This window comes from Colias croceus, chromosome 5 (assembly GCF_905220415.1).
Source record: "Colias croceus chromosome 5, ilColCroc2.1".
Classification (NCBI taxonomy): Eukaryota; Metazoa; Arthropoda; class Insecta; order Lepidoptera; family Pieridae; genus Colias; species Colias croceus.
This window is the reverse complement of record NC_059541.1, coordinates 8,880,224-8,906,137: the sequence shown is the minus strand read 5'-3', so window position 1 is coordinate 8,906,137 and position 25,914 is coordinate 8,880,224. Positions and strand designations below refer to the sequence as shown.

The 25,914-nt window shown below is 34.7% G+C and overlaps 3 protein-coding genes across 4 annotated transcripts in view; 2 read left to right on the top strand and 1 right to left on the bottom strand.

Moving 5' to 3' along the window:
• The first annotated feature begins 3,420 nt into the window (after positions 1–3,420).
• Positions 3,421–7,131, top strand: LOC123691716 (lipase member H-like). Its single transcript, XM_045636245.1, has 6 exons — positions 3,421–3,587; positions 3,866–4,038; positions 4,370–4,500; positions 5,247–5,428; positions 5,795–5,947; positions 6,781–7,131. The coding sequence occupies exons 1-6, from the start codon at positions 3,506–3,508 to the stop codon at positions 7,125–7,127; spliced, it is 1,068 nt and encodes a 355-aa protein (XP_045492201.1). The 5' UTR covers positions 3,421–3,505; the 3' UTR covers positions 7,128–7,131.
• Positions 7,132–9,036: 1,905 nt separating this feature from the next.
• Positions 9,037–25,914, bottom strand: part of LOC123691589 (phosphatidylinositol 4-phosphate 3-kinase C2 domain-containing subunit alpha) — a 33,333-nt gene continuing 16,455 nt past the window's right edge. The window contains exons 15-32 of the mRNA XM_045636044.1: positions 25,616–25,734; positions 24,812–24,981; positions 24,272–24,438; positions 21,266–21,399; positions 21,053–21,141; positions 20,664–20,837; positions 19,554–19,711; positions 19,192–19,279; positions 18,934–19,063; positions 18,173–18,328; positions 17,541–17,691; positions 16,748–16,904; positions 16,262–16,395; positions 15,034–15,141; positions 14,609–14,809; positions 10,727–10,920; positions 10,115–10,260; positions 9,037–9,591 (exon numbers count right to left, since the gene is read on the bottom strand). Coding sequence (XP_045492000.1) covers positions 9,328–9,591; positions 10,115–10,260; positions 10,727–10,920; positions 14,609–14,809; positions 15,034–15,141; positions 16,262–16,395; positions 16,748–16,904; positions 17,541–17,691; positions 18,173–18,328; positions 18,934–19,063; positions 19,192–19,279; positions 19,554–19,711; positions 20,664–20,837; positions 21,053–21,141; positions 21,266–21,399; positions 24,272–24,438; positions 24,812–24,981; positions 25,616–25,734 — 2,740 coding nt within the window. The 3' untranslated portion in view covers positions 9,037–9,327. The remainder of the gene's footprint in view (positions 9,592–10,114; positions 10,261–10,726; positions 10,921–14,608; positions 14,810–15,033; positions 15,142–16,261; positions 16,396–16,747; positions 16,905–17,540; positions 17,692–18,172; positions 18,329–18,933; positions 19,064–19,191; positions 19,280–19,553; positions 19,712–20,663; positions 20,838–21,052; positions 21,142–21,265; positions 21,400–24,271; positions 24,439–24,811; positions 24,982–25,615; positions 25,735–25,914) is intronic.
• Positions 12,004–13,994, top strand: LOC123691587 (serum response factor homolog A-like). Of its 2 annotated transcripts, XM_045636042.1 has the most exons (3): positions 12,004–12,206; positions 12,343–12,485; positions 12,984–13,994. In XM_045636042.1, exons 2-3 carry the CDS (start codon positions 12,359–12,361, stop codon positions 13,793–13,795), a joined length of 939 nt encoding a protein of 312 aa, XP_045491998.1. In that variant the 5' UTR covers positions 12,004–12,206; positions 12,343–12,358; the 3' UTR covers positions 13,796–13,994. The 2 variants fall into 2 exon arrangements, with proteins under 2 accessions (XP_045491998.1, XP_045491999.1); XM_045636043.1 differs by lacking the exon at positions 12,004–12,206 and having other exon boundaries at positions 12,383–12,485; positions 13,001–13,994.

Here is a 25,914-nt window from a genome sequence, read left to right as displayed (position 1 = left end):
TCCGCAAACAGAATGCGTTTACGCGCTCATTACGTTTCCCAGCCGTGGAAATCGATTGATTAAATCAACTGTGTCATTGGAATTGCACATATGAAATGCTTGGCTAGAGCTTTGTTTGATGGGGTCGGTGCATGTTTGTTTTGACCTGCACGGTCATCTTATATTACGACAATTATAAATGCCAAAGTAACGCAAACCAACTATATCTCAAAATATTCTGAACCCATACGTTTTTAATTTGGAACAAAATTTACATTGATTTTTCTGAAAGCTCATAGTTAAAATCTTAGTTAAAATATTAATATATACCTAGGTACCAAGTTTTATCCGTCTGTTGTCGGAAAAATAAAACATGCATGTTTAAATCTGGTAAAAAATAGTACAATATTTTTGTAATTGATTTTGCACTTGACCGGTTGTATTCAATAATTCTGAGCAAATATTTTCATGCATGATGCTAAAAAAAATACATTATTCATAATTATTCATGTAATGCATACGTAAATATGTAATTTTATAAACCTTGATTACCTAATTTACAAAGTATAATATTATTATATACCTAACTAAAATTAACCATTCCTTTATTATGTTTATTCATAGGTATTAATTAAAATAAAACCGCTCTTAGATAATTAATTAATTATTCAGTTTAATTATTATAACGATTATAATGACTCAGATAAGAATCATATATAAATAACCTATCTTATACATATACCTAATAATAATCCATACTAATATTATAAATGCGAAAGTAACTCTGTCTGTCTGTCTGTCTGTCTGTTACTCAATCACGCCTTAACTACTGAACCAATTTGCATGAAATTTTGTATAGAGATATTTTGATAGCCGAGAAAGGACATAGGTAGGATAGGTTTTATATTACTCGGGAAATCTCACGGGAACGGGAACTATGCGAGTTTTTCTTTTACAGCGCGGGCGATGCCGCGGGTGGAAAGCTAGTTTTGAATAAAAACAAAAAAATATCTATTGGTCCGGGAGCCAGAAGCAGATTTCATGACCAAGTTCCTCTCAAGCGGTAATTAGTAAAATGCATCAAAGTATAGTATTATGAAGCCTCGTGAACGTCAGCTGGAGCTCGGTTGGGGGGGTGAGCGGTTGTAGCCTCCCACGCACGTAAGAAAAAAAAGTATATTCATTCATTTCCTCTGAGCTAAAAATTTGTCAAATTGTAGCTAACCCAATATCTCAACGAAAAATAATAATCAGCTGGTTACAGCATGGTGTATTATACGTCAGCTGGTGTCTCGAATATAATGAGACATTAACAAAATCATCGAGGTACGTGGAATTCCATCAACATAAGTCCCCGGAAAAGATAAGTAATAACTTTATTAATTATATATTAACTATTATTTTTTAATAATTATAGTTAACTAATGTTTTTAGTGGGTTATTTCATATTTGTTACACTTTTAGGTAATTATGTGAATTTGATGATATGATAGTTATTTTTAAATGCAGTTTATAATATTTGTAAAAACATGTTTACCGATGTGGCTGAATGTACGTAGTACCCCGATCATGCGCACAACTAACCACCTCCAAGCATATCTTATTACTGTCTATATTATGCTAGCGTGTGTTGCTTGAATTTTAAAAAATAACGATAATAATTAAAGATACGTCATTTCATCTCAGATGAAAATTTGTGAGCTGATTGTTAATATACTGATGCGATAAATAAAAAAAATTAGCTAGCAATAATTCGAGGAAAACCTAGTCAGTTGATGCATATAAATTGGCAATAGATGCTTCTGTCTAACTCCTATGTAATAACTTTCAAAGTATCAGCTGACGGTTTTTCCAAGATACAGCCAGCTGACCTATATATATATCCACAGTTACATATAAGCTATCATCAGGTAAATTTTTGTTTGAGAGGAAATCACGGAAAATAATTTTATTTTTTTCATGTTCGAGACACCAGCTGACGCATAATACACCATGTTGTAACCAGCTGATTATTTTTTTTCGTTGAGATATTGGGTTAGCTACAATTTGACAAATTTTTAGCTGAGAGGAAATGAATGAATGTATTTTTTTTTCCTACGTGCGTGGGAGGCTACAACCGCTCATCCCCCCAACCGAGCGCCAGCTGACGTTCACGAGGCTTTATGATACTATACTCTGATGCGTCTGACGAATTATCTCTTGAGAGGAAATAATTAACCAAATTTGCACCTGGCTCCCTAACCATATCTAGGTAAAGCCGGAGCGATTAGCAAGTAGTTTAGATTGGTAGCTAAGTACCTAACATTGAATTTGTTTTACCAAATAAATATACAATAATGTGTTTTGAAATACTTAATTTATCTTCATATCTGTTTTGTGCCCTTTACCAGCAATTAATTTTTAACATTAACTGAGCAGTTACGTAATACCTAAGTACGTTGTAAAAAGATTATAAACAGTATACCTAACAATAATGAGAACAAGAATATTTTTTAGTTATAAAAGAAATCGAAAGTTTATATAGATAAATAGGAAGCTGTTTTTAGGCTCTATCAATAAAAAATAAATTCATGAAGGGATTCGATGATAATTGCATAATAAAGATAATACCTGTGATAATACCTAAAAACTACATTTTACCTTGTAGAAAAGGTTACGGGTTCAGTGTTGAAGATAATATAAACAAATAGGTAATACCTATAAAAACTAGTAGGTAAGGCACAGAGGTGCGTTTGATCCTATATCAATTTCCTTCCCGGAAATAATATTGCATTGATTATTATCATAAATAATATTAATTAAACTTGTAGAATTCAGGGCAAATCATTTAGGCTATTGATGCACCTAAATTTAAATATAATTAAAATTATCACCGATTTATAATTTCAATAATATAATATTATATTAACAAAAACTCGAAATAACGAACTCGTGCTACGCGACACCTGTTAATATCTAATTTAGTTAATTTTAGTCCACATGAGGTCTTTTGAGAACTATGGATTATTTAGTTACTACTAAGCAATATATAAGTAGGTACTATTCATCCAAGCAATTTCCAACCAAAGATAACCCCCATAGGCCACATCACAGATTCTCAGGAATCTTCCTTTGGTCCGGATACATTCGATAATCGATATCTTACTAGTTCTAAATGCAACCGTATTTTTTTATGCACTATCCACGTATTGACATGGAAAAGATGCAATATCTATTAAACATATCATGAGATATTTCTTATTCTCATTACAATATGGATTCATTGTTTTTATTGCAATGTTTCCTGATACATTGTTGTTGAAAACTGTCAAGGCCCTCCCTTTTTAGGGCGCCTAATCGCCTATGAATATAATGAAGCAAAATTATGTCGCGTGCAGAATTCCATTGCTACGGTCTTATATATGCAATACATGCTGGCCTTTACAAATTATCAGTCGACCTTCTGTATTTAAGAAACTTCATCAGTAGGCCACTTCTTAGCTCGTTTGGCTGTCGTATTTTTAGTTTCAGCATATAATAATATAATATGATTGTGCTCTGGTTTTTGTGTCTAGGTTACACTAATGCGATGACCGATACGGGCCCTCCGGATGGTTTCATGTCGAATTGTGAGTTTCAACTTAGTTTTAATTCACATACCTAAATATAAAATTAGAGGAAAACGCAAAGTACCTAATAACAGTTATTGTTGCGCTTACTTTACTAAATGAAATGATGCAAAATAAGTAGATATCCTTTGGATACAAGTTTCGTTTAAAAACCGTAGAGGCTGCGTAATGTTATGGTACCTACCTACACTTAATTTAATTTATTTACTTCCCAATCTACCCAACCTAATGCTAATTTTGTGAAAAAAAATCAATAAATGAAATAAGTTCTCTATCAGGTCCCGGAATGGATCGTAATACAACAATGTCAGAGAAGACGAAGGAGTCTCTAACAGTGTTGGTGATGTGGCCCTCTGACGGCTGGTTCGGTCACGACGAAGCCACTTGCAAGCTCAACGTCGAAGATGTGGATTGTGTCAAAGAACACATAGATTTGAATAACGAAACACTGGTAAACTAAAAAGTATATACCTATGACATTTTGAGAAATGCGCCCTCAATATTTTTAAAGACATTATTTTAATTCATTGCTAAATTAAAATTTATTAAATAGACTGGTCATTTACCCTGTATTCAGGTTTACTTTATCATCTTTATAACTCATGAAATATTCATTAATAAATTAAATTAACGGAAAAATATTGAAGTGCTAACACTAACTTTCAATATTCTTCGCATCGCGTAGCACATTTCTGTTGTGGACAGTGGACACCTAAATTTCCGATAATGTCCAAACTATAATTCATTATTTAAAGTATAATTAGTTTATATTCTGTTTTCAGGTTTTCATTAGTGGTTATTTAGATGCGTCATTCTCACCGATCGTCCAAACGATGGTTCAGCCTTATCTAGAACGAGGGAAAAATGTCATAGTCGTAGAAATCTTTCCTATCCTGGTACGAACTTATCCTATGTAAGTATTGTTTTAGAAATCTAAAATATTGTGTTCTTAATGTTACCTAAATATATATAGGTATTTAACTCCTTGGATATTGTATCATTCAAGCCCTTTTATATAACATATTTAGTTAATTGAGTTAACGAATGAAAGGGCAATTAAACCTTTAAGGATACTTATGTACAAGGTAACAATTTATTGATAAAATAAGCTTAAGTGGAAAGTAATTGTTACCTACTTACACTTTATTACTTCTTTGATCCTTAGGAATTTTTGAACTTTTTCTATTTGTAAAAGTATGATAGAGCCTTCTTTTGACTTTTCATCAATGGCTTCATTCAATAAAAGGAATTCACCAATTTACTTATATCAAAGTTGAATCGATCGATAACATAGTCCTTAAAATCACAAGTGTAAAACGGCAATGGTGTAGAGTCCGCCTCAGTCTATAGATTAGATCCATAAAATATCCATCCAACAAAAGATCCATATGTAAAGTAACTTGTAAAATAGGTAGTTAAGTCAAATAATATTAAAAAAAAATGTTGTGTGGTTTTATGAAACCACGGTAAAAGTGAAACTGTTCGAACGGTTCCGAACACAGAACACTGCTTTGTGTAGCGCATGTCGCGTGCCGAGTAGGTATACCTACTCGGCAGCCGCGATACACGCGACATGCGCTACACAGACCGAAAAGTTTGAGACGATGTAATAAAAGTTTCACTTTAATATTCGTAATAAGTAGGTACTTTCTGTGACAGCGCAGCTCGTCTTACCAAGCCGCTGGGTCACATTCTCGGGGAGTTTTTAGCAGAACTGACTAAGCTCGGATTGCAACCGCAAAATCTGGAGATGCTCGGTGGAAGTTTGGGAGCTCATATTGCTTATTACGCAGCGACTAAGTACCATGAGTTGACGAATTTAAAACCTTCAAGAATAACAGGTTAATACGATATTTACAGCTAGGTATTTAAAACAAATTTTTAAGAACACGAAAAGAAAATTATTTTGAACCCCAAAGCCATTTACCTACGATAACTTAATAGATAATTAAATAACGTTAATAAAATTCAATTACATAAGGTTACTCTTATTCTGCCGATTAAAATAGTTATCATCCTTTTCTCAGACTTACCGAATAAGGTCTTAACATAAAATTTCATGAAAATCGGTCACGCCGTTTCTGAGTTGAGTTTTCTTCGTTTATGATATGTCATCATAAACGAAGTTATAATATAAGAATGACATGATATTTTAAATAAAACGAGGCTTTGATAAAATGCTATATAAAATAAAAATTACAATACAGGATTGGACCCAGCCGGTCCCTGTTTCCGTAATCTGCCCCGCAAGGAGCGGTTCAACTCTGACGCCGCGCACCACGTGGACGCGCTACACACCAATATAGATGGCTTTGGGATCGCTGATGCTGATGCACATGTTGATTTTTATGCTAATGGAGGTGAACAGTTATTTATTCTTAAATAATTTTGCTAATTTAGTAGATAGGTATTTTAGTACTACGAACTATCTGCTCGCTTGAACCAGAGCAAAAACTTAAAAAATATAACTTCAAAATTGATAAAAATAAAATTTCAAAATTGGTGAAATAGTATTTAGGAAATTTAGCGGCCAAAATATCAACTTATTATAATATCTAATAATCGAAATTAAATATCTAGCTGTTGCGTATATAATATTTAATATTTATCACACATAGGTTTCTCACGTGCAATGAGCACAATTTATTTTTAAAGGAGATTGCACAATTACCGGTCCTTTATTATGTTATTTCTTATTCAATTTATTGTTAAACGAATATAAGCATATACGTAATAATAAAATAATAATCTAACTACTTACTACTTACCCTATTGTCTAGATAAGTCACATCCATTTTTGATTTTACATCTTATTCTCATTCTGATTATAGATACTAACTATAATATATTTTTTACGAACTTAAATTGAAGTAGTCAATACCACCAGATATAATATAACGGTGCATTTACATCAAACGAACATAGAGCTAGAGTTAGAGCAAGAACATTCTTTCGTGATCTTTTAGTGCAAACGAAAACTTTGTTTTCGCTGTTGTTCAGTTATAGAAGATAATAATATAATCTTTTCTAACGCTCTAAGAACAACGAAAGAATGCTCTACGCCTGATTACACTGTTAGTGGTGGGTTTAAGGGTGGGTTAGAATGAGCATTCACTCGTTTGATCTAAATGCACCGGAACAGAACAAAGACCTCCTTAGATGTTCAATTTACGAACATTAACAATCCTTCCAGGTGAATACCAGCCATACATGACGGGTACGTTCATCATGCCGTGCTTCCTATTCTGTAGTCACGTACGCGCTGCCCTCTATTGGATCATATCACACCAAAACCCGGACAAATTCCTCGCAGTTCAATGTGATACCTTACACGACGCTCGACATGGAAACTGTTATACTAAATACACAAAAAGCAATGTACTAGGCCCTAACACTAACTTTAGTAGACCCGGTATATTCTATCTGCCTACTACGGAAGCCCCGCCCTATTATTTAGGGGCTAAAGGATTGAAACCGAGAAAGTATAAAGTGAATAACTACTTATTGAAGACTGCGCCAGATAAAGATATTGTTATTTGATATACATGGTCGTTTTATTTGCTTCCTTTCCTTTAAATAAGTACCAATAGTAGCTAATATAGTATATAAAACCATCAAGTGACTTATTCACCACAAAATGTTTACCGCGGCCATTCCCGGGTAGACGGTTTTTGTAAGTAATAGAAATAAAACACAATATACACATCGCAATACTTTATTAAACATAAAAAACGCAACATATCAGTTATTATGTCTGCGAAGCGACTGCTATGCTCGTACAAAATCTATCTAAACTGTTATGTACAGTTCGTTATCAGTCCGAGCTCGCATTGTTCACACAATTTGAGCAAATACTGGAAGCATTATATAGCTAGAAATGAAGAACATTCATTAATATATTGTAGGTTTATTACTTTATTAATAATAAATATTTCTCATAGTTTTTTCGTTTTAAAACGATTAATAAACTAATAGAATGTTCATCATTCCTATTGCATTATTATAATAGCAGCAAGCACATTAAATACTGTTTAAACATATTTTATATTACATCCAAATTTAGATACGTTACATATGAATAATATCGATATTATGCGATTGTTTACTCACTAGGTTTCCACAATAAATAGATCCTCTAAAAATATTTAAGATATATGTATAACATAGATTAGCTACTAGACACACCCAACTTTATATATCATTCAGATCTCAAAACGTTTCGAATTATCAATCCGAAGTACATTGCTTGTTTAGTAAAGAAAGCTTATAAAAATTGCATTGATATTCATATTATATAAACAGCAATGTACTTTTCTCTATTCTCTTAACAGGAGGCCGTATTAAACAACCGAATTTACTCATTCGTTTATCAAAAAAGTTATAAATTCGGATATTAAAAGCTTATATAATTATCAATATACATGATTCAAAATTGATTTACGTAAAAATCTATCTAAAAATTATATAATGTACGTAATAACTCACGTGTTCAAGTTTAGTATAAAAATATTAAAAAAAAAAATTACAATATTCTATCTCACTCTTTTTTCATACATTGGAATGAGACAGGAATATTTTTGAACAGTAAATTAATAACTGATATAATATAGGTCTATTTTTATCCAACTTTAATATTTAAAGACAATTTTCATGGATTCAAAACTCAAACATGATTCTAGATACTTTTATTATGAATTTTTTTTTATAAATTTGAATGCAGTATTAGATATTAGTGTACAAAATCCATAAAGCACCAATAATGTTAAGCTAAATGATAAATTCATTGGAATGTTATAATCGCAAACAACAAAAACATTTGGCCAAAATGATATGTGGCAGTATTCAATCATTTCGTTTTTTTTTTGTTTATAAAAAAACGACTCATAAGTTTTTATTTATTTTAGCACCAGTACATAAAAGCATTAAAATATCAGAGAAGCTATTTTTAAGAAATAAATCTCTATTCTCTTAACAGGAGGCCGGTGATTTATAAAGAAAGTTTTTTGGAGTTATCAAACTAAAATTAATTATACTATACGCATGATATTTTTATTAGATATATTACGTTGGCACTTACCAATACATTTGATACATTGTATTACATATTTTTTTACATATAAATTATATATTAATGGTAAAGAAATTGACACACAAATCTTCTAATAAATAAGTGATTTTGGGATTAAATCTGATAAAAATTTTGACAGTACCTACATTATGGAAAGAGAAAAACATATATTATAAATTATAATATAGGAAATTCACCAATAATATGTTAAATAATATTGGTTACTTATAGATGTGATTTTTTATATATAGAAATATTTGTGTAAAACATTTTACAAAAACTAATGAAGCCAAATAAGGGTGTGTGATTCATTAGCTTTATATAGCACGTTTAGTTCAAAACAAACAGGAATATATTTAAAAAAAGTTTGCACATAAAGTTTGCAATAATATTTTGATATGACCCACACTCGAAATCCCCCCTTGCGACACTCAATACGAGAACCACTCCACGCACGCCACGTTGGTACATGTTACAAGGTAACATTATTATACAAGGGTAATTTCCCCAATACGAGAATCGCACCATCACATAAACCAACACTACTCGACACAAAGCGGTATATCCTCCTATACTGCAATATTTCCTTCTTCAGTCACAACAGCATTCCCTAAACCATCACTACCGCATACAAAAGTCAGTACTCCATATGGCGGAGCGGGCCAGCACTAGCTACCGGGGTATATACTCCAGGGGGTACCAAGCAACGGTCTCTTGCTTCAGGGGTAAAGAGCCCAAGGGTATAACGACTCCACCGAGGAACTGGTTCTCTTGTAATGAGTCGTAGTGCCATACTGTGGCTTGGAGACTCCTGGTCTTGACAACTTCGAGCGGTAAACGGTATTCGAGCATCTCCATGAATGACGGATGTGAGTTCCGTTTGAGCACGCGCGTCTTGCGTTTCGTTTCTTTGGTCGGATCCGGGACGAGATACACCTGGAAAGAGATGGTGATATTATGTGGATTGGTTTGATTTACGCTTAAAAAAATATTGTGTGAAGAGCGTTGATTATTGAGTACAATATTAGTTTTATATTGTCTTTTAAATTATTATATACTAGCTTTCCGCCCGCGGCTTCGCCCGCTTTTTCTGAAAACTAATAAATTATATAGTAAAACTTTATTCTTGAATCACTCTATCGAGTAAAAAACCGCATCAAAATCCATTGCGTAGTTTTAAAGATTTAAGCATACAAAGGGAGGGACAGAGAAAGCGACTTTGTTTTATACTATGTATTTACGTACAAATGTATTTTGTACGCTACCGTTATTTGTGTACGCTAGTGTCCGTGTGTACATGCGTTATGCGAGCGCTAGAATACATGTGTTTGTGAGTGTTCATGCATGTGTGTGTGTGTGTGGTTTTGTTTTTAAACATGTGCGTGCGCAATCCTACATGTGTGTACGCATATAAGTGCGTGCGTGCGTGTAAATAACATACACGTGTGTATAAAAATACCTTGACATAAGGGTTAGGCGGCAGGCCCTGCGGTGTAGTGGCGAGCGACTGTGCGTGCAAGATAAGCACGGATAGCACACCACCCGCGTGCTGTACGGATAGTTTTAGCGAACCGGAACCGCTGCTTTCTGGTTCTGATGTTTCACCTGGAAGATAATATGATATTGTTAACATGTATTATTGTCAGGCTCTAATAAAATGTTAAGTGATTATCGAATGAAAACTATTATAATCAAAATGAGAGGAAAAATACATCCACAAATAAACGAAGATAAATTATTACAGCATAGAAAAAAAATCGCTCACGAGTCGGGATTCGAACCCGCGTCTTTCAGCTTGCCCGTTTCAAATCCCGCCTCGTGATCGTTTTATTTTTTTTTTAAATTCGTATTCATGAGAAACATTTATTGAGCGATAGTTGATAAACAATATTACTTGAAATTTTGATGCTTACGCAACGTGCGTTTACAACTCTGCAAAATGCAGGGCCGTCAGCAACTCTACAATACATTGATTCAAGTTTATCGCTGGCCAAATGTTTACGTCATCAAGTACCCTACAACCAAATGTTTACCATAGAAACGTTGCTATAGATTATGACGTCACACTGACCAGGCCTCAGCCGCTGCGGCTCGACGTCCTGCTGGTCGCGCAGCAGCGGGTGGAAGAACGTGTACACGAGGTCCGAGTGCGCGATCTCGTCCGCGAGCCCGAACAGCGACGACAGGAACGCCTGCACGTCGCCGAACCGCCGCTCCGCCACTTGCCGCACGTTCGACCGGCCCACGTGCAGGCCCGACGGTAGACTGAAGTAAAATAGAAGAAAAATTATGATTAGAGACATATTTTCTCCTCTTCTTGCAGTGCAAGTAAAGGGGCTTCGAGTGGTGAAGTTAAGTTTGTATAACATTGCAATATGCGTTTGTATAAAAGGAACGCCTGGACGTCACCGAACCACCGCTCCGCCACTTGGCGCACGTTCGACCGGCCCACGTGCCCGAGGGTAAACTACGAACACAAATAAATATAAATAAAAGACGTGTAGCACTCGGGGACTGCCGCGGTAAAGCTATTGCATGCTATGCCTTCAAGCCACACCTCCGTGCCCGTCGGAGTGAGGAGCGTGAGGTTTTTCGTAACGCAATTTCTGGATTCGGTCCCCGCGCTCATGGCCCGCGATAGAAGCTATGCAATAGCTTAAAACAAACAAATGATTATGCGAGTAAGATCTTGTCCCCTTCTTGCAGAGCAAGCAAAGGGGCACGTGTATACCTATATCAAATTTTACACAAATTTTAAACAAACTTCGCCACTTAAAGTGAAAGTTGTATAAAATTGTTCTATAAAAAGATAATAGTAGTGACAATTACTTTAGTTCTGTAACTTCAGTAACTGACAATTAATTTAGTTCTAGTTTCATTTTTAGCTATCCATAAAAGTGGTCGTTAAATATATCTATTCTCTGGTCACTTAAAACGAAAATATATTTATTAAATGAAAAGTGAGGCCAAGTTTAAGAATATACAGCAATATTAATACACAACATTTGGCTCAAAAATACAATTATTATCAATGACCTTTAAAACAGTAATTATAACACAACAATGATTAATTAATACTTTACGCAGCAGCGAGAAACAAACTGTTAGATATGAATCTTCGAATTAATAAATTCCCGCTAACCTTTGAATAGGAAATGTATAACAATGGCGCAACGAAAACAACCAAAAACCGAAGTAAAACGTAGTGAAGGCAATATAATTTATACAGTTTATTACAAGAATGTACAAAACAGCAATGCTTTACGAAATTCGAAACGGTTTTAATAACAACTTATTACCATAATATTGAGTCGTTTACAAACAAGTACACATCGCCTAGGGCCTAGGCATACTTTGAAATACAACTATCCTGCATAATGTGTATGATAAGACGTTTATTATGCATCATAGCTGTCACTCATTATCACCATATCTAATCTTAATAAAGAAGTATTGATTCGATTCATTGTAGGACGCGTTGTTGTGAATAAGACCAAAAGTGCAGTGCTAGTGAATTGTAAATACATGAGGATCTATAAATAAAAATAGAGGTATGCGAAATATTTGTTTTTAAAATTAGTCTAAACATTTATCATAGGTGTATAATCTACAAAATTATCTTTAACAAGAGATTACGCACTTATGAATGTAAGACTCTTTATCGATTATTTATAATACTATTTACAGAGCTTCTGTGAAGATAATGTTTAAGTTCCGTGGTTTTCGCGCGTCTTTCGATTTCTTAACGGGCAAGCAACGCCGTGAGAATCATGCAACATCACCTATTTCGATCGGTGGCGCTTATAAAGTAAACAGAGAGGAATATGGAGGTGAGTTTAACATTTATTCTGTTATGCCAATAATAAACTGGTATTAACAACCTCAATAATCACAAACTGAATAGTTTAGTTTAGTGCCCAAATTCCCGAAATTAGTCCACTAATCTCAAGATTATTAAAGTACATTATCAGAGACTAATAGATTTCAAATTAATAATGTTATTTTCGTAGTATTTATCAATTATGATTAACTCGTTCGGAGACGTAGCGTTATTTTATATTTATGGCATACGAATGATATCACCGCAAATCACACAAATATATCAAAATCAAGTTTGAATCGTTCCAGTATCAACTGCTACATATATGTATAAATATTTTATAATGGTGTAAAATATTTACCGTGAATGACAAATTTGTTTATATAATATTGTATTCTAATAGTACCATTCATGACACTTGAAAAGCACTTAATTGAAGTGATCAACCTGTTGAATTTTATATGTTTGCAGCACTTGTAAAATATTCTCACTACTGTTGGTTTTTCAGGGCATGTCCCGATACAGAGAGTACCTAAGAAAATAGACCCCTCCATGGTACAACTACCGCATTCACAGGCAAAGCAAACTGAGAAATCGAAAAGCACAAGTGATTTGGTTCAATCCACGACTATCGTACAAAAAGCAAGTCGGAGCTCTTATGACATATCTCAAAATTCGAGAGCTTCCAAACGCCTTGCTAAAGAACAAAAAAAGCTGGAGAAACAACGGCTAGCGGAGCAAAAGAAACAGGAAAAAATAGCAGCGAAAGAAAGACAGAAACAAGAAAAGCTTGAGCAGGAAAGGATCAAGAAACAGAACAAAGTGGGACAGAGCAGAGAACAAAGCAGGGAATCAGGGAGTTCATCTGGTGAAAGAACAATTTCTAGGAAGAAAAGGCACGCTCCACTACCACCGCAAAACCAATTGACAAACGAAAATCAAGCCCCCAGTAGCAATCAAATAAACAATAACAATCGCACACAAAATAACACACCGCGATCGAATGCAACGAATATTCAGAGACAAATACGAACGAACACACTAGAAAGTTCCATAAGCAGAAGCACTGGCCCGCCGCCGTATGGAGAATATCCAGAAATCATAATAGATGAGGGGAATGGAAATGGAACGACTGGGGATATAACTTTTGGGAAACCAGTAGATTTCAACAGTAGTTGGAATTTGATATCACAACATAGAGAAGAAATGAGAAAGCCGACCGCATCGGTTCCTGTAGCCCCGAGGAGGAAAAAAGATCTACAGTACGAAGTTGGTAATTTACAAATTGGTTCATCCGCAGAGAATAATAGCGAAGCTTGAACGTGTAAAATGTTTATTTCGTATTTAGAAGGATAATTAATTCAATTAAATTAATGAAATGTTAAACCAGCAACATGTATTAAGTTGCTAAGGAAAGTGATAATTGTGAAATTAGAAAAAAAATCTAGAGCCTTGTATCTGTATACTAAAGACTAAGCTGTAAATATTCAAAAGTTAAATAAAGAGTTCTTTATATTGATTTCTGATAGATTGTTTAATAAGTAACTAGAAAATTTAAACCGTAAGCAACTAAAAATATGCAAGTATTTAAAATTAATTTGTTATTCTTAATCCATAATAATTTTAATTAATCAATAAAGCTAAGAGTTTCTCACTTTCTCTTAGAATCGTGTTTTGAATATTGAATAATTGAATATTGAATAATCCTACTACTATTATAAAGGCGAAAGTTTGTATGGATGTATGGATGTTTTTTACTCTTTCACGTAAAAACTACTGAATGGATTTGAATGAAATTTAGCACACATATAGAGAGTAACTTGGATTAACACATAGGATGGTTTTATCCCGAAAATCCCACGGTAACGGGAACTATGCGGGTTTTTCTTTGAAAACGCGGGCGAAGCCGCGGGCGGAAAGCTAGTATTTAATATAATATTTGTTATATCTGACGCACGAAAAGCTTTTCAATTTCCATGAGTACCGTTTTTTGCGAGCTGACCAATATTTAGCTAGCGTGGATGGTGCACACGTAGCGCGTACACGTAGCGCTTCCCCGGGTTGTAGTGCTTCTCGTAGCCGATGCTCGCGCGCTACGCAGTTCATTTGCTACGTTATAGAAAGCTTACTAACCTGTGTACTTTAGCTAGTGGGAAGTGCAAGCAGATCTTCTGATACAACTCCGTGAAGTGCTTGTAGGAACGGTACACGATCGCGGGTGTAGCCTGCCCGAGCCGATGTACGCGTAGCGCGTACACGTAGTGCTTCTCCGGGTCGTAGCGCTTTTCGTAGCTGAGGCATTCTACACGGATTATGCGGCCTTCTTGTGACATGCTGGAATAGAGGGGATTATTAACATATTTTTACTTAAAAACCAATCGAGCGAACCCATTTATCTAAAAGGAAGTTTAAATCTAGAAGCACTGGACTCAGAATTGCGTATACAACAATTAAAATAAGAAATAAAAATATAAAATACACTGTGAACATGAAATAATTAAATTACACGAAGATTCATTCTTGGAAATTTAGAATGAAACTTAGAAGAAAGAACTTACGTATAAGTTCTCGGCATGAAAGATAGTAATTCAGAAGAACTGCTGTTTTGATCTCCACTCGCTCGTAACTGCGCCAGGTTGTGTAGGAAGAAGTTGATTGGTGTAAATCTAAACAACAAATACATTTTATTATCAAATACTTTATATCAAGAAATAAGGATTGATATTCATTGCAATTCAAAATATTAATAATTCATTATTAAATGTTTTCGAGTCCATTATTTTTTTTACACTAAAAGCGAGTTACAAACAAAACTGTGTGTACGTGATAATCGCACGCACGCAGCCCGTCGTCCTCACGTATGGCGCGCTCCGCACCGTACTTCACGTCGCCGGTAGCTGTGGTATACTTTATAAATTGTACATATTTAGTATGAAAACCACTGTCGCCAAAATCAACACATTTAAACCGATAGGTAAACAGTTATACACACAAGTATGCCTTTTATTGGACAGCTTCATTTTAGTGACAACTAACTTTAAAAAATAAATACAGCATTTTAGTACCAAGTACTAAAATATTTTCGAATAACATCCCCAGGTATATGAGATGTTTTGTTTCTTTTTGCTCAGAAAAATACAAATTCGAAAAAATTCGGCTTTTCTACAACAGAGGGCGTTAATTTTCAATAGATATAACTTTGAACCTAAACACATAGAAATAAGGTTGAAATTTGTGTTAAACGTGACAATAAGAACGGTTGACTGTGTAATTCATTGTTATGTAGATTTCTATGCTGTGTACCATTGTTTTGTCCACTCAACACTTACCGCACCTCCCACCGCGCCGCTGTTTGCTGCGGCCAAGGCGTAAGGTTGGGTATTCACTAGACTCTAGAGCATTATCTCGAACATTCCTATGTAATTTAACGTTCTTACGAGTTTCATTTGGCGATGCTCGATGTTTTGAAAGAAGAAAGAAAGAAAAGACATTTAATTCAGCACACACATAAAGACTTAAAAATAAAAATAAAATAGAAATTAAATAGAAGAACACAATAAAATTGCGATATAAAACATTGATGTTAATTAGGTGTGATTCTGTGTACTGAACAGGGACACCACTCAGGAATTCTGCAGCTTAAGAGCTGCAGCACTGATTTTTAGTGATTCCCATGTTCCCAAATGACGCCTATAGTGGCAGAAAATGAAAAATATGAATAAATTAAAATAGATATCTATACACATTCGAGAACATTTCGAGAACATTTCATCACAGTACACTCACTTGCTCTTGAGCGACGAGTGTATGAGTCTCGCGAACGCCGCGGCCGCCTCCGCGTTAGTTGCGGCGGGGAGTAGTGCACTGCGCACGTAGTTCACTGCCGCACTTGTTACACCCGACACGCCTGACATCGCCATCTAAATAAAGCAATAAATTATATAATATTATTTCGGAAAAAAACTTCAACATTCAAAGTTGAACTTCAGAAGTGTAAAGCCCGTTAGACAAAAAATTTCGCAACACTAAAAAAAGTGGAATAAAAAAATTGTAAATATGTTACAAACAAGTACTTAATATGATATCATACAAGTACTAATAGGATACATAAATTGGTCTTTAAAATAAAATAGAGGCCTCTAAATAAGTTTTTTGCCAAAGAAATAGTACACGAGACACGCATTTTAACACGTAAAAAGTTCAAAATTTTGTAGTCCAAACGAGCGAAACCGCGGGTGAAAACCTAGTACAAGATAAACCAGCAGTTCTCACCAGCGCAAATAAATCCAGTATATGGTCATGATGCGCCCGCACCACGTTGAAGGCCATGCAGCACAGCTCCACGAAGTGCTGGAAGCGCTGCGTGGGCCTGTCGCCGCCGTTGATCACGTACGCCATGTCGTGGGTCAGCACGAAGGGGGCACGGTCGCTGTACGAAAATATAATAATGTTAGACGTAACTTTTGATTTAATATTTTTGTGGACGAACAGTTGTCACTATTTCCTGTCAAAACATGTTTAGCTGTCGAAAACTATAAATTGCCGCTTTTCTTTGACTCGTAGCGCATTCGTACGAATCGTGCCTAGGGGCTCGGACGTTGTTTATACAAAGTTCGTCCCAACTACCCTCACGTTACTAATAGTCGTTGACTCGCTGCGATTTGTTATCAACTACCTACATCAATAAGGTAGCTGTGTAGAATCGCAGTACATTCTTATTACATTCAAACTAATATTTAACCCGGCCTCGCGTGTTATTTCTTACAATAATTATTATTATAAAAAAATAACAAACTAAGATTTATGGACCATAAAAGCTCCTTAACTAATTGATTATGATGGCTTATTTTATGAAAGGGTAGGAAATGTTACTAAGAGCCAAAATTTAGAATTATTAGCTTGCATATTTACTAGGTTTATTACAAATTTTTATTTTACCAAAAAAGTTATTTTATTGAGTGTAAACTTTTTATTTATATTATTTTGGCACGCTCTTACTCTACGTCTACGTTAAACGGGTTGACAGTTATGTTCTCAAAAAATCAAAAGATCAAATAATTCTTACCGTTTAAAGTTACCAAACATCTGAGCGTCGCCGAGAAACTTCCCGAAGTCGATGTGGAAGAGATGGCCGGATGTCTTTAACATAATATTGTCGTTGTGTCGATCGCAAATACCCAGCAGATATGTAGCAACACTGTAGCCAGCACATGATGCTAAAAATTAAAAATATACTTGAATTAACATTTTTACATCCCATTTTTGAACCTTTGAAAAAAGAAGTTGTTACATTACTATCATTCCATTCAATCGTTTAATAACAAAGTCGTAAAAATAATTATTGCATAATGAATAACCTATCTGGAAACGATTTTGTGGATTTTTGTAAGTATCGAAAAGATCTCACAGCACAAAATTCTTTTTATTACATATCACAGCACGAAATACTTTTTGTTTGCATCTATTATCTTTACCACATCATCACAGTTTATAAATAACTCATACATTATGTTCATTAAAAATAAAAGAGCGAGTGTTCTGAGCAACACGTAACGTAAGTGAAACTTCTTGGCAAGATTCAAAGATACCAAAATCGTCGCCTTACTCCATAACTCGACGTTATTGCCATGACCTTGAAATTTTACTCTCAACGCGTCTAAATAATTTTCACTTAAAAAAAAATACAATTATACATACCAGTAAAATTATCCCTAGCCCGTTGGTACTCCAACTCTGATGGGTTGTGTTTCGCAAGCCATTCTGCTATCGGCTTGTCTTTGAACGAGCCTGTGAGACCCCACTCCGTTTGAATTGCTCTGAGTGTCTCCGCTTCTGATACTATTTCTATCATACCTGGAAATTTTAATAAAATAAATGAATGAATGAATAAAAAATTCTTTATTGCACACTTAATACAGGATTATAAACTAAGAGTCATACAAGTAATAACATGTACAGAGGGAGGTCTTATCGCTGTAAGCGATTTCTGCCAGACAACCCGAAAATTTAGAAGGAAGAAAATTTAAAATGTTATTGATATAAATATGAAAATAATTTTGGTAGATGTTACGTTACAGTAGAGTTAGAAGTATTTACTTTCAAATGGAATTTAATACAAAATCGTTATCTTACAATTCGTTAATAATGATTACAGAAGATAACAACTAAAACAAAATAACTGAAAACGTAGTACATGTCTTCCAGTTCAAAACTTGTTTTAAATATTATCTTCTGTCGAAAAACATAATCTTACCATAAAAAACTTTAGAAAGGGTTTAACTTTAAGCGCGGGTTCTCTTTAATCTGGTTCTGTCGTATTTCACATAGACAACTATTAAATTCCCTGTTTTAAAGTTAGACTGCGTTTAAATTGTTTTATGGGAAGACCAATAGTTTTGGAAGACTAGCCATTTTTTAGCCGTAAGAATTATTACTCGCCATATTTAACTGTAACAAACCTCGTTTATTACTCGTAGGCAGCGCTTGGAAGGTGACAATGCGTAGATCTAATCCAGCTTTCAACCACAGACTGTCCATTACTTTAATAACTTGCAATACCAATGCATCTTGCCTCAAATCATCGCCAACCTATAATAATATAAAAAAGTCGAAATAAAAATACAAAAAGTTGAATCGAAAAATAATATTTATCGATCCATATTTGTCTTAAATTCATATAATATTGAACAAATTTAAAATAACATTGAAATACAAACCTTGAACATAGCCGGTACCACAGCATTGTCTACACCAATAAAGTTTATTTTTAATGGTAATGTATTCGACGAGAAGTACGAACATGATCTGGAAACAAAATATTCCGATTAAAAATATAATATATTTAACAACATTGCTACAATATATTGATGTATTAAACAAAATTGTAAAAATATAAAATATCATAGCATTTTTGTGTGAGCTAAACTGTGTTTTAAACAAAAACTAAAATAAACCATACAACGGACAAGATAATAATTTTTTTTAAGGCCAAGTTCGGGCCATTTCGACTTATTAAATTTCTATTACTATTTACTTTTAAGCACAAATACAAAAACAAAATAATACTAAAACATCTCACTTGATATCAATATCATGCACATATCGATGCAACGCGAACGGCAACGCGGAGGGTTGTCGCCGCAAGCACGCAGCTAGTTTCTCCCCGCCCATGTATAGAGCACGTTGTCGAAGGTTTTCTTTCGCACACTTCACCGACATAGCCACTTCGGACACATTCTGTAAAGATATAAAATTATTTTAAACGCAAACAAAAAAAGCTTATGAATTGCATCATGTAAATAAATAAAATTAAGAGATAACAAACCCACAAATTATAATCAATATTATCCCCTAGTGCGCAGGGGCATATTATTCATTTTATTTTTTATTAATTTGATTTGCCTACAGTTATAATGAACTTTACAACCTCATAACTTAGATAGTCGACTCTATTCCCTAGCCCACAAGGTCCACACTATCTTAACAAGCACCTGTTGTCGCAGCATAGTATCACGCAGTGCGGCACATCGAGATCACCGCTCCACATGTAATAATCGACTCTATTTCCTATTACACAAGGCGCAGATTACCTTAACCAGCACCTGCTGCCGGTATCTCGTAGTGCAGCTCCAGCAGAGGCAAGTAGTGCACGTAACAATAGTCTGTATCGGCCCGCGCGCAATGCACTGGTATCTAGCTCACCACTCCACATATTATAAACGATCTTATTCCCTAGACTACAAAGTGCACATTACCTTAACCAGCACAACTGAATACTACAAATAACGAAGAGCGCACCTTATATTATCGCTACTGTAGTGAACCTCAATGTATAATCGACCTTATTCTCTAACACACAAGGTGCACATTACCTTAACAAGCACTTGCTGCCGAAGCAGGGTATCACGCAATGCGGCTCCAGCAGCAGCAAGCAGTGCACGTAACAACAGTCTATAGATAGCGACCCGCACCCACCGCACTGGAGTCGAGATCACCGCTCTACATATTATAATCAACCTTATTCTCTAGTAAACAAAGTGCACATTACCGTAACTAGCACCTCTAGCCGCAATAGGGTATCTCGCAGAGCGGCGCGGCGGTAATGAAGAGCGCACCTTATATTATCGCTACTGTAGTAAACCACGGACCATAATAAACCTTATTCCCTACTAAACAAGGCGCACATTACCTTAACCAGCACCTGCTGCCGCAACAGAGTATCACGCAGTGCAGCACCAGCAGCGGCAAGCAGTGCACGTAATAACAGTCGGTATCGTCCCGCGCCCACTGCACTTGCATCGAGATCACCGCTCTCAGTGCCGTTCTCTTCTAGCGTAATGCCGAGGAACTCGTCGTTTGGTGCCTGAAAATAATATTTTAATTTTAATCTAAATTGACCAAATGAACATGAATGATGAAACCATAAGGTCTACCTGCTGAATCCTTACTTGTTATATGGCAATATTAAAATGCTTCGAAAAAAAATCTTAAATATGCTTATTTTTAATTTCATTAGAACAACAAAGTTATGCAACAAGGATAAAATTTAATAAATTTTTAAAGGTATAAAAAAATTACCTGTGGTACATTCGGCAAGGAGTGTACTAAAAGCCAAAACAGTTTGTGCGCAACTGCTGGAGAACTGAGCGCTCTTGACAGTAACACCTCTGAAAATAACATTAACATATTTTAAATAATTCATATCACACAAAGAAAGAGCCATTTTATTGTCGTAAAAATAATTAAGACAATTATTTAAATTAAAATGATATACAAAATAATTATTATTACCAGCCAAAGCACTACACTCGTAAGTCTCATAACGCAGTGCTTGCGCTAACTGCGGCAACACACGCATAAGCTCGTCATCGGACATGTCTCGTACCATTTCACTGCCTAGCTTGCGAACCGCTAAATCTGGGAAACTGTAAAATTTTATATTAGAGGTACGTTAGTAAAAGGTAATGCAGCAGATTAAGTAAGTAAACCAATTTGTTGAATACGTGATTATGATTAAATTTTATGAAATAAGTTTTTAAGGCTTGTCATTGATCAAAAAATAATATTTAAAAATAAACATTTTTTTTTTTAGTTTATGCAGGACTTTAAAAGAAAGAGCGTGTATGCCGAGCAAACGTGTCAGAAGCGAAACTTCTTTGGCAAGATTCAAAGATACCAATAGATATTCATGACGTGACGGTATTGCCATGACGCGACCTTGAAATTTTACTCTCAACGCGCGTTTATTTGGCAATATTTTTTTATCGGTAAACATTTTAACCCCTTATTGCATGAATTATTAAGGAGATGAAATAAAAATTATTTTTTTGCAAAAAAGTGTTTATTAGACCTTACATTATGAGATCAAATTGAGAAAAAAAATTATTTACTTATATTATAGAAAATATATAACGGCGCCATATATGGACTCGTATGCAGTGTTTGTTGTATTTTTTCTGTCATATATGGCTTCGTATGCAATTAGAAAAAAGTAACTAATTAATAAAATAAAAACATATTCCGGATTAATTTCACACACACGGTTGCTAAGCCCCAAACTAAACTTAAGCTTGTATCCTGAATGCTTAGTCAACTGATATGCTACATATACTTTACATAAATCCTATCCTACTTATATTATAAATTCGAAAGTTTGTGAGGGTGGATGTATGTGTATGTGTTTGTTTGTTACTGTTTCACGCAAATACTACTGAACCGACTTCTATGAAATTTAGCACACATAATATAGAGGGTAACTTGGACTAACACATAGGATAGGTTTTATCCCGAAAATCCCACGGGAACGGGAACTATGCGGGGTTTTCTTTGAAAACGCGGGCGAGGCCGCGGGCGAAATGTTAGTACTTTATATGGATACCTAAATAACACCCAGAATCACAGCCAACTTATACTTCGTGAAATTGCTTAAAACAATTACGTTTGTCATTATAACATAAAAACACGTTATATTTTTCACATAACGTGAAGGAACGAAATTGGAACAATATAGGCATAGCTGACGGGCGTTCTTCTTCCAAATTCGGTAATGACTAATCCCATCAGACCGTACAGAATCAAAGTGAAAATCTAGATGTCCTGCAGGAGTTTTTCGTAGCTTTTTTGCGGTAATTGGCGAGTCAGAAATACTGAGGAGACTCCAGAGATGCCGATGTTTCTAAGTTTTTGAGAGACGACCACGTCTTTTGGTAATAAGAGCTTTCCCTGACTTTCGCATTTGCTCTGAAACGGCTAATTAAAAATCATACAGTGGCATATAGCATGAGTCTGTATTTATTGATGATGATATAATATTTACATGCTTAGCATAGTGAGATAAAAGTGTCTAGGATTGATACTGGAACAATCAGTGAAAGTATCCTTGAATGCTGTGCTTGAATGCATACCCAGCCACATATGACATAATATATTTTGGACGGAATGCATACGAAGCCAAATATGACAGATTTGGAAAAGTACAAAAAAACATGATTAAAGCAAAAAAACAACCTAACCAAATGTTTTACCTTATTTTAGAAAGACTAAAGAATGAAGAAATATTTTTTTTCATGGCTTTACTCACCTTTTTGATATTGAAATCTTAATTTGAAAATCACGGTTTTTTCCGCGCACCCAAACCGTCGCACGCGCTAGACTAAATCTATAATATATCTGATGGATAATATTTACACTGTATAAATTAATTACATTCCAATTCTCGATGAAATGCTGTTTAAGATGTAAGGTAGTTTTTTTAGATATTGTTTATAGTTAGCCTATAAAAAATTCATAAACTTCGTCGTCCATATATGGCTCTGTATGCGGTAAGGGGTTAAAACATTCTGAATTAATGGAAATTGCAAAATATTAATAACACGCCTATTCATTCATGCATGTAAAAAAACGAAAGCATGAATAAAAAAGTTTTGCATGTAAGTTTAAAATGGACGTGGACAGATGGGACAGCAATGTTGAGACATTGGACTAAAATCCATGTCTCAAGCCGGTTGTAAATGGGAATAAGATTGTTTTTTAATGTTAAATAATACTAACACAGTTTTTAAGGCCATTTTACTAACAACTATATGGATATTAAATTTATTTATTTATTTAATCATTTATTGTACCACACCATTTAATATTACAATGTACAGTATTAATATATATTTGTATGGATGCGAAGTACAAAAGGTGACCTTATCGCTTAAAAGCGATTTCTTCCAGGCCACCTAAGGTAGAGGATAGATATATAATACATATAATTAATGTAACGCGGGTGGCTGAAAAAGTAAAAGAAAAAAAAAATATATATATATATTATTATGAGATAAAAATAAAATAAGAAGTAAGTAGGTAATATAATATATTACATAATAAAAACCTGTATTAATCATAATAGAATACAATAAAGTAACTATAGTGTGTATAAAAATATAAATAAATAAAATACATAGGTACAGTTAATATCAAGGAAATGCTATATTTAAAAAATGCTGGTGTAAAAGATTTTTAAAGGACTTAAGAGAGGAAGCTCGTCTTACAGCTAATGGCAAAGAATTCCAAAGTCTGACAGCGGTTACAGCAAAGGAATTTCCGAAGTAATTAGTTTGGTGGGAAGGAAAGCTAAGGATTAGGTTATTAACAGAGCGAAGGGAGTAACTATCTGAATCAAGGAATTTGAACTGGGTTTTTAAATAGGAAGGATATTTGGGATCGAAAAGGATAGAAAATAGAAGCTTCTAATCAGAATTTATCTGAAATAAATGAAATAAACAAATAAAAAATTAAAATGCAAAGTACCAGGGCAGCAGCAAATGCATGGCGTTCAACGGCGACGGTTTCTCCCACAACTGCAATAGTGATACAAGTTGCTGTCGATGCTCGCCGTACCAATTTGTAGCCGCTAGAAGTACTAGCGGCATTGCTCCGGGAAGTTCCACTAGATATTGTCGTTTCTCCCATAGTATCTGTGAAGAAGGAACAATTACCTTTAGTTTTTAAGTCCAAGTTTTTCAAAGGAGAAAGGGAAAAAGATAAATTTTATTGAAACATCAAGGAAAATATTATCAATTATGACGATTCAAAAGTGCTCATAAAGGATTCTAGTTGAATAAATAAATGTTTGATTTTGAGAGAACAATTGAAATTGAATTGATGATTGAAAATAATATATAAATTAATAAAATCCATCTTATAAGATCGACAAAGTTTTGAGCTTTGCGAGATTTTCCTTACCAAAATTACATCCGAAATATACACCAAAATACGGGAAAATTTTAGTTTCCTTTAAAACACTGAATTATAAATAAATAGTCCCATTTTGCAAGTCTTTAATCTTACCTCTCTACACTCAGTAGGCATCCTCTGATAAGCTCCCTGTTCTATAAGATGCAAGAGTTGCGATTGCGTGTGACCGTCCAAGGAATCGAATGAAGGTAAATCTTCCACTGCTATGGGCTTCTCTTCTGCTTCTACCCACTTTACACCCAGCCGGTTGTAGGAGGGGATTTCTAGAAAATTTATAGACAAATAAGAAGTATAGTTACTTATATAACGCAGTTTGTAAGTATATATGAAAACATTACTAGACATGCATCTAGTCTGATAGCTCAATAACAGTCTTTAGACATTTAAAATGCATGCGATACATTATTTTCTTCCATTGTAAATATAAAAAGGCGGGTTTGTATAAAACATTTATTTAAATTAACACTATATCTCGTGGCAGTTATGTTCAAATACCATTGTATTGTTCATAAGAAAACTCTGCCTAATACACGGGTGGGCATAATTTTTCATCGGACACTTTTCAATGCGATTGTGAATAAAGTTACTTATTGTACATCTATGTGTTTAATCATATTTTTAAATTTGTTCATATATTGTTTTATATAGGTCTAAACCAAGAAGCTTTTAACTAATACACTGGAGATTGCACTATGACCACTAACTTGTAACAAGAAAATATGACGTTGAATGACGCCTGTATGTTTATTTATCCCTTTCACACCAACTTGATAAACATACAGGCGTCATTCAACGTCATATTTTCTTGTTACAAGTTAATGGTCATAATGCAATCTCCAGTGTATTATATATAAGCTTCTTGGTCTAAACAAAGTCCAATTTGCTATTTTCTCTTACCAATATTAAGTGTAGGGCAGGGCAGTGGGGGCGCGTGCGCAGGGTGCGGCGCGGGGCCGAGCCGCCGGTCGCACGCACTCGGCCACAGACTCACTATGTAGCTGCCGGAGGCTAGCATACTGAAAAAGGGGGGGTTTGTTCAATATTTTTAAGCTATTGCATAGCTTCTATCGCGGACCTTGAGCGCGGGGACCGAATCCAGAAATTGCGTAACGAAAAACCTCGCGGTCCGCACTCCGACGGGCACGGAGGTGTGGCTTGAAGGCATGCTATGCAATAGCTTTACCGCGGCAGTCCCC